The sequence below is a fragment of the Solea solea genome, chromosome 9 (genome assembly GCF_958295425.1).
Source record: "Solea solea chromosome 9, fSolSol10.1, whole genome shotgun sequence".
Classification (NCBI taxonomy): Eukaryota; Metazoa; Chordata; class Actinopteri; order Pleuronectiformes; family Soleidae; genus Solea; species Solea solea.
Window position 1 is genome coordinate 24,749,874 of NC_081142.1, and position 9,506 is coordinate 24,759,379.

The 9,506-nt window shown below is 39.5% G+C and overlaps 1 protein-coding gene across 1 annotated transcript; it reads left to right on the plus strand.

Moving 5' to 3' along the window:
- Positions 1-1,653: 1,653 nt before the first annotated feature.
- Positions 1,654-8,129, plus strand: LOC131465990 (glutamine synthetase-like). The gene is made up of 7 exons (XM_058639017.1): positions 1,654-1,791; positions 2,552-2,740; positions 3,651-3,812; positions 4,635-4,781; positions 4,870-4,997; positions 5,811-6,010; positions 6,860-8,129. Exons 2-7 carry the CDS (start codon positions 2,575-2,577, stop codon positions 7,176-7,178), a joined length of 1,122 nt encoding a protein of 373 aa, XP_058495000.1. The 5' UTR covers positions 1,654-1,791; positions 2,552-2,574; the 3' UTR covers positions 7,179-8,129.
- Positions 8,130-9,506: the final 1,377 nt, after the last annotated feature.

The window sequence follows — 9,506 nt, forward strand, 5'->3', positions numbered from 1 at the left end:
TCCTGTTTGATTAGTTTCACATTGACTGTGTTTGTGCGAGTTTGATATTTTGAATAAAAAAAGTGTCATATATATCAATATAATAATTGTAAAATAATAATAACAGTAATAACAATACCAACAATAGTAATAATAATATAACAATAATAATAATACCATTTTGTTTATTTCATATTTAAAATATAAAACTGCACTAATGTTCAAATGCAGAAAAATGATAATACATTTGACATTTTACTTTTATCGTTGATTATAAAATAACAAGAGTTTAAAATGCGGTGACATGAATAAAGACGTGATTTAATGATAAAGTGAAATAGATATAAAATGATATTTCATGGATTTACACGTTTTATTGATTCATAATTCACTCTCTGTATTAACATCATGCAACTAACAATTAACATTTATTAGAATTAAAACTGCCTTTTGTTTCAACATTAATGTTTTTAATGTTGAATAAATAAATGTGTTTATTTTTTTTCTCTGTTTTATTCATAGAACACAGCTGCCTTTTTTTTAAAATAGATATGAACATTGTGTGTGTTTCTGTGCCTCAGTTCCCTGCAACAAACTGTATTTTATTCAAGCAGTTTTTTTTCTGTGAGATTAAAATCTCAGTTAAAACGACGTCACCACAATAAACTTCATCAACAAAGTTCAGCTCACATTCAATCTCACTGTTCAGTCATTCACTTTTCACTCATTCACCTTTCTCTCATTCACCTTTTTCACTCATTCACCTTTTTCACTCTTTCACCTTTTTACTCATTCACTTTTTCACTTTTCACTCATTCACCTTTTCACTCGATCACCTTTTTACTCATTCACTTTTTCACTCTTTCACGTTTCACTCATTCACCTTTTTCACTTGTTCACCTTTTTACTTATTCACTTTTTCACTTTTCACTCATTCACCTTTTTCTCTCTTTCACTTTTACACTCATTCACCTTTTCACTTTTACACTCATTCACCTTTTCACGCGTTCACTTTTTCACTCATTTTTGTTGTTGTTTATGTGCTGCAGTGAGCGTCACACACAAGTATAAATCAGTGTGTACTATGGAGGAAAATAATAATAATAATAATGATATTATTATTATTATTATTATTATTACTATTATTATTATTACTATTACAATAACAATAATAATAATACATAATAATAATTTCATATTTAAAACAGTTTGAAATGAAAAGCATGACATTTTTATATATTTATTTTATTTATTACACTTCATTCATGAAGTCATTAATTTACTTTACTAAGAAATATGTGTTTATTACAGTTGTAATGTACAGTGATTTCTCTAATTCATGTTTTTATTATTTAAGTATTAGTGTGTAAGTCACCAGAGGGCCACTAGAGGGAGCCCTGGTCCATATCACTGTGTGCGCGTGTGTGTGACGTCACTGTGTTCTTGTCTTTGATGTTTTCACCTGATTTTCTTCTTTTTTGTTACTTTTTCTTGCTTCTTCTTTTTGTCTTACTTCTTCTTACTTGTTCGTACTTGTTCTTACTTGTTGTTTCAAAATTTAAGGTGTTTGTGTGAAGGGGGAGGAAAAGAGAGGGAGGCGGGGGAGGAGCCACTGCGTTGACGTCACTGGCATTTCCTCAGCACGACGTGGTCACGTTTGCCCTCAGCCAATGAGCGCGAGCGCAGCTGTATAAATCCACCAGGACGCGCAGAACAACAGGAATGAACAACGATCGAACGTGTGAGCGCCACCTCTCTGCTGTGTCCACTGCTGCTTCTCTGCCGCTCGTCTTTATCTTCACTTAACATCCGGTAAGAAAATCCTCACCCTCTCACATTCATGTGACAGTAGAATTTTTTCTTTATTGTATAATAATATTTCACTGACGTTAATATGTTTGTATGTAATTCCTACTTCATTGATAACTCAGCTGAACATTATGATGGTTGTATGACGTCTACATATCCACTTGAAAACTTTTCACTTGTCACGATCTAAGTGAGACATTTTAAGATGATTTTAAGAAGATTTTCCTGCTTAGTCCATAGAGAAAAGCTGCGTTTTTAGGTCAACAGAAGCTGCTGTGTTTGTTAACTTTATGACCATGAGCTCAATCCAAACAAAGGATTTCACACAGTCACAAAATAAGACGTTTGAACTTAGTGATGGTGGCAGCAGTGGATCAACAACTCGTGAACTCCTGTGATGTTTTTCTCTGTGGACTTTGGTGTGAGAGAATGAGTGGTTTCATAAACTTGAACGTAGGTGAGAAGGAAACTAAAATCTTCTATTCAAGTTAAAGTATTATTGCTTTAATGTCATTTGACTTCTGAAAAGTCGACTTAAGTTAAATTGAAAAGAAATAGAAAGTACTTGGAGTATTACTATTTTAACAGTGAAAACACTGGAAAACTATAACAGTAAAAAAGGTGTTTTTTAATTAACTGACATCAAAACATTAAAAAGTACAAGTTACCCTCCCCAAAAAAATCCTTTATATTCTGCAACGACACGGTTATTTTCAGTTTTCATCATGTCATTCTTCCTGTGTGTGTGTGCGTGTTTGTGCAGGTTTTGGTGGTCACATCGAGAAAATGGCCACATCATCGAGTTCAACGTTGAACAAAGCTGTGAAGCAGCAGTACATGAGTCTTCCTCAGGGCGACAAAGTCCAGGTCATGTACATCTGGATCGACGGCTCAGGAGAGGGACTGCGCTGTAAGACCAGAACTTTGGATTCTGAACCCAAGACCATCGAGGGTGAGATGAGATGATCTGGTTTCATCAGTTCATTTTAGACTTCAATTATTGTCAGTTTTTAAGAGTTATTTATATATTTCTTTGCTTCTTTATGAGAATATCTTCTATATTTAGCTTATTATTGTTAAATGTGATCATTTATTGGTCGACATTGATTTAATATCTGTTGACTTATTGGCGTATTCATTTATATCCAGAAAACAATACAAATACAATTGTTATTTTGTAATATTGTGACTAGTATATTATTATCTTATTATGACGATATGCTACCTAATTACTGTGATAATACAACAGTATTAAGTCAAGTTTAGCATGTTTATTGCTTGTTAAGTTGAGAAACGCAAACGTATGTAGCCTCTTTAGCTATTGTTAGCACAAACATCGTAGCAACAAGTTTACGACTATAGTACGAGTGGCAGCCATCTTAGAATCCCATGTCAGGGATGGTGGCGTTTCCTGTCAAAATGGCATCGTTATGGTCATGTGACGTCGACCTAAACGACGCCATTTTGGCAGGAAAAACTGAAGATAGTGGAACGTAGTTATGCCCCCGAGTTCAGAGAAGCTGCCTTTGAATCTTATACTTTCACTGAGTCTCTGGCGTAAAGAAGAAGAGAAGTTAATAAGGGGGCGATATAAGGATCAGACCTATCAGTCTGTCAAGTTTATCAACATATCGGTCAATCTGTGTGGATTTAAAGTGACCGTGAACTCTTGACAGGTTGAATTTTTTGCCGCTTCTCTGCCGACTGACTCTGTCAAACTGAGTCACCTAGAGCTTAGACGTGTCTTTTGTGGGACTGTCTCCTGACGCTGAAGTGATTCCAAACACAGAGAACAGTAATCTACAGCGCGGTCTCTCCGCTGTCCTCATTCATGTCAGGGTTGTATCTCTTCTCTCTGACAGAACTTCCCGAGTGGAACTTTGACGGCTCCAGCACGTATCAGTCCGAGGGCTCCAACAGCGACATGTTCCTTATCCCGGTGTCCATGTTCAGAGACCCGTTCAGGCAAGACCCCAACAAGCTGGTGCTGTGTGAAGTCCTCAAGTACAACCGCAAACCTGCAGGTGAGGCCGACAGAGGTTTCCCCAGTTCTTTGTACAAGACATGTAAGACATGACTTTGATTTCATTCTGTTTACATTTGAATATGACAAAAACCTCAGACACAATCTAAACAAGATCTTCAAACCCTTACAATTGAAGTTGAAGCTGGTTATTTATGTGTTCATGTGTTTGTTTGTTTTGAGTGGATTTTTTTCATTCACATCAACAATAGTTAAGCTTTTGTCACTTAAATGGCTAAAATGTTTATTTATAATCGTTGAATTCAATGTTAAGATATTGATTATGTTTGTTACGCCACCTCCTGTTTCACACCCTGCGCTGCTTGATGTACGTAGACGAGGCCTACGCAGGACAAGCGTGGACTCATAGTTACTAGCGGTGTTGTGGACACTGTCCACTGTCTCTCTCTCCGACCGTCGACGTGAGAGTCTGTGCAGAACAATGAGCGAGTAAAGTTAAGAAAGAGAGAGAGGAAATTTCAAGATCTCTGTCTTACCAAAGTAAGGATGGGAACGACACAGCATTTTGCGAGTCGGTTGTCGAGGCCCCCGTAACAAATTTTTGTCAAATTGTTGGCCTGCAATGTCCAATCACATCAAAGCAGTGACCAACAACTAAACTAAACAAAAGTTTGTACGGTACGGCACGGTAAGGTGCTCCTGGTACCTAAAGGGAACAGTTAAAACTGGTTATTTTAGTTCTATTTCTCATGGAGACACAAAAACATACATACCGCACTGAACCTTGTAAACGTTACACACTGGACGTTAAACAAAGTGATTAAATTACATTACTTTATTTTTGCTGATGCTGTCCCCACAGAGACGAACCTGCGGCAGACGTGTAATAAGATCATGAGCATGGTGGAGAACAATCACCCGTGGTTCGGTATGGAGCAGGAGTACACCCTGCTGGGCACAGACGGTCACCCGTTCGGCTGGCCCTCCAACGGCTTCCCGGGTCCACAAGGTGAGTTTACGGTCCAGGTTCCCGGTTTTATCTCAGGTGTGTGAGTGGCACAGGAGTGTTAACGTCCAGTTTCCTTCCACCCGGTCAGGACCTTATTACTGTGGCGTGGGAGCAGATAAAGCGTACGGACGCGACGTGGTGGAGGCTCATTACAGAGCCTGTCTGTACGCTGGAGTTCAGATTTGTGGTACCAATGCTGAGGTCATGCCAGCTCAGGTAATCACCTGTCACTTTCCAAAGCAGGGAAACAGTTGTAGGCGTCGTGGGATGATATAACCACAGTGATCCTGACTTATTCATGTTAGTTATCATTCAAATTCAGCTTGATTTTCAGAAGATATATTTCACTTTAAAGTGAAAAACATACATTTCAAATGGATACTTCATGTTTTTGGAAGTGTGGTTGTTGGAGCCAGTGTCCACCAAAGTCCACAGAGAAAATCAGTGATTTTAACAACACACACACAGGAGTTGTTTATCCACTGCTGCCTCCATCACTAAGTTCAAATGTCTTATTTATCACTTCAGTGTTTGAAATCCATTGTTCAGATTGACGTCAGTGACACAAAGTGACCACACGAGGCAGCAGAGGATCAGCAGCTCCTGTGTCCCTGCCTGCTAAAATCACTGATTTTCTCAATGGACTTTGGTGTGGGAGAGTGAGTGGTTTACAAACTTCAGTTTCCTGTTGGAGAAGTCTGTCTGACAGTGAGATAAAGACATGAACATGTGACATAGATATCACTACCTCAAACAAACACACTTCAAAATAATCATAAATCATGACATCCTGGAATGACTGGAAAGATTCAGGCTCCCCCTTGTGGCACTTTGAAATGTACGTTAGCGAGCGAGACAATATTTTCAAAAGTGGAAATTCACCGCAAACGTCCAGCGAATGCTTTTTATCACGTTGTTCAATAAAATCGTGTATCGCTCTGTCCCTAAATCCGAGTTAAGTCACAATTTGAGTCTTAGTTAAGTTATTATTACGATGAAATTATAAAATCCCGGTGTTGTGTGTTTCAGTGGGAGTTCCAGGTTGGCCCTTGTGAAGGCATCAACATGGGGGACCACCTGTGGATCGCTCGCTTCATCCTTCACCGGGTCTGTGAGGATTTCGGAGTCGTGGTGTCCTTTGACCCCAAGCCTATCTCAGGGAACTGGAACGGTGCCGGCTGCCACACCAACTTCAGCACAAAGGAAATGCGAGAGGATGGCGGACTGAAGTAAGGATGACTTTTTGTTGTATGAATGCATTAACCCTCATGTAACCTTAACTAAAAAACACTTTCCTCACCTTAAATATTTCCATTTTCTATTAAGAACTACCCTCTGAGCACATAACAGCAAAAATGGCTCATTCATATTTACTGTTGTCAAACCAAATATATTTTTTCTATTTGAACAAATTCATTTTTTTAACGCAACATCAGTCCTGATCTCTAAAAAAGATCCTACAACACTGTGGAAATGTGTTTGATTCTGAAGTTATGTGGTCTTCAGCACTTCTCCTGTAGCTAGTCAGGAAATAAGAATATATTAAATAGCCTCTAGGGGGTGACTCAATTTAAGCCTGGAGGAAACTATTCTTCTTCTGACTTGAATTCTAACGTCAGTTAATATTTTCCTGGGGAGTTCATGGTCTAGTTTCATTTAGAGGAGCAAAGACACATATGAGCGGACAAGAGTGTGATTGACAGGTGATGTCTGTGAGCTTCCATTCGCAAAATGTCAACATGGCGGCGACAAATTGCGAATCTTGAGGCTTCAGAATTGGAGGTTAGCTTCCTGTGGGTGATGTCATGACCACTTTCCACTTGGTTCTAATTACAGTGGGATTAAAACATGACTTTATTATGAGTTTCAATGGGTACATTTTTGTCCTTAAGGTGATGAGTGTGGCTATTTCTTTATACAGTGTATTATTGACTAGAATGTTTTTAAACATAACAAAAAATGCTATGCTTTGGCAAATTGGAGGCCATAAGGTTGTTTGGAGGTGAAATAAAGTGTTTCAGAGAGTTTATGTGTGTATTTTATTTTTGATTGTTTCTAAGCCTCTCTTTTCCTCACAGAGTCATTGAGGACGCGATCGACAGGCTGTCGAAGAGACACCAGTATCACATCCGGGCCTACGATCCCAAAGGTGGGCTGGACAACGCCAGACGCCTCACAGGTCGTCACGAAACCTCCAGCATTGACGAGTTTTCCGCGGGCGTGGCTAACCGTGGAGCCAGCATCCGCATCCCGCGCACTGTGGGGCAGGACATGAAGGGCTACTTCGAGGACCGCCGCCCGTCAGCTAACTGTGACCCGTACATTGTCACAGAGGCCCTGGTGCGCACGTGTTTACTCAAAGAAGAAGGGGGGGAGCCCCGGGATTACACCAAATGAACAGTCGCAGACAAAGAGTCGTTAGGAGTACTGTATTCAAGGAGTTGAGGTTTTGTTGATGTGTGGTTGCATGAGGTACTGACACCCTGTGAAAACATGACTGACCAGTGACGACATGAGGTCAGTCACTCACTTAACTAAAGACTTAGCTTAAGTCTACGATATCTTTCTCACTGTTAGACAGACTTTTTCAACAGGAAACTGAAGTTTATAAACCACTCACTCACTCTCCCACACCAAAGTCCACAGAGAAAATCAGTGATTTTAACATCACACACACAGGAGTTGTTGATCTACAAACAAACTTGCCAAACAAGGCAGCAGTAGAGCAGCAGCTCCTGTGTCCCCGCCAGCTAAAATAGGTGGAATTTGGTGTGGGAGAGTGAGATGTTTACAAACTTGAGTTTCCTGACAGTGCAAAAATATTCTGCTCAAGTAAAAGTACTATTACTTAATGAAAAGCTTTGTGTAATGTTGAGATACATGGGTGTGTATGTTCGTGGAAGAATGGCAGTCCCTCATACAAACACACTGCAACTAAACCTCTATCGCTATCACTATCGATCACTTAAACCTTTAAACACTCGGTGGATTGATTTTTCTGTTGTTTTTCCTGACAGATGAAATGCGTTGATGCTGCTCCTGTCTTTTTCTTGGTTTTTTAGCTCTCACCATGACACTGCCTTTCTGTCGGCTACATTGTTGTTTAACTTGTACTAATGAAAACACAGGATGTTGATGTTGTAAAGGATCCATGAGGCGTTGAATGTTCTTCAGCGTCGAAGCCGCTGTCGCAGTCGGGGCACAGTCGTGTTTGTAGATAGTCACAATCATAATGTAAGCCAATCTACTTTTGTATGTTTTTGAATAACACATGTCTGGTTTTGTGGGGGGTTTCCACTTACTAATTGTCACTTACAAGAAATATGAAATAAACTGTAAACATTTTTACATCTTGACTTCCGTGTGCTCTTGACTCCAAAAACAAAAGAACGTGTCCTGCTTTGCCTGGAGGATTGTTTCAATGGGAACCGGTTTTGTTGCATTCAGACGGTCTGCGGATTCAAGTGAAATGTGAGTAGCGTTTGGGGGAAATTCACTGTCATGTTACACAAATTAAGACAGAGGAGAACCCACATCCTTCTACTTACTCTAACCACACCCTGATTAGAAACATGAGTGTGACGTCAAACCCCTAAACGTCTCAAAGCAGCTGTTCTGTCATGTGATCACATGAGACTTTCAGTGTGTGTGCGCTTAAATGGCATGGCCTAAAATTAGTGTGTGTACCTGTCGTCCTGGTATAGAGCTCTGACACGTCGGCACACACCGTGGACGACTAGTACAGGAAAGAACAGGGAGGGTGAAACATTTGCACCATGAGTCTTCAGTTGTGCAAACTATGTTAATTAACTAACACAATAAAAGTAATTAGTTTTGAACAGTTGTTTAAGATTTTAAAAGAGATAATTGAAACTTAATAACAACCTTCCTCGCTGTGTTCATTCCCGAGCTGAGGAAGGTGTGTCACTTAAATTACAAACTAGCCAAATTACACCTTTAATGCTCGGGTTTATATTACACACAGGGGTGTAATCATACAGTCACGCTAAATCCCAAAATGATCGACTGTTTGAAAAACAGGAAAAACTGGTTGGCTGATCTTAATTCAATTTCAGTCGCAGCACAGAATAATTAAATATCTCCCTCACTCAACTGTCTTCCGTTTTAACAAGTTGTCATGTTTTTTTTATGTTGGAACGACAAACGTGCTTGGACAAGTTTACTCATTTATGTAGGGTGCAAAATTCAAAATGGCCGACTTCCTGTTGAGTTGAGGCCATGGTTATGGTGGACTTTTTTGTTCGTCTCGATCTATAACATGTTCCCACCTAGTTTCGGGAAATTCTGTGGAACGCAATTTTGCCTCTGTTTTCACCTTAGGGGGGCACTACAGAGCCCTTGAGAAACACATGGTTCTGAACTATGTCAATATCGCATTTTCACCAGACTTGACCTCCATGCCAAGTCTCAAGAGATTTCATGCACGTTAACTTCAAAAATGACCGCAAACCACGGATAGATCAATAATCGCACAAATTCGTGCCAGGAGCCATTTGGGCCCCTGCCATTCGTGGCTCGCTTCCTAATAATGTAATATTTGTATTCATGTAGCTCTTTTCAAGCTCAAAAATGTCATTTCCAGATTCGAGAAAATAGAATTACAGCAGCACTGAGCCCATAAATGAGGTCAATGTCAATAAATAGATGATGAAAAGACACTTGAAAATTAACTCTTTGAATTCAAAAGTTGAAATAAGTCAATGG

Coding starts and splice junctions, on each gene's coding strand:
- LOC131465990 (XM_058639017.1), top strand. CDS start 2,575: ATGGCCACATCATCGAGTTCAACGTTGAACAAAGCTGTGAAGCAGCAG. Junction 2,741..3,650: donor TGAACCCAAGACCATCGAGG/GTGAGATGAGAT, acceptor TCTCTCTGACAG/AACTTCCCGAGTGGAACTTT. Junction 6,011..6,859: donor CGAGAGGATGGCGGACTGAA/GTAAGGATGACT, acceptor TTTTCCTCACAG/AGTCATTGAGGACGCGATCG.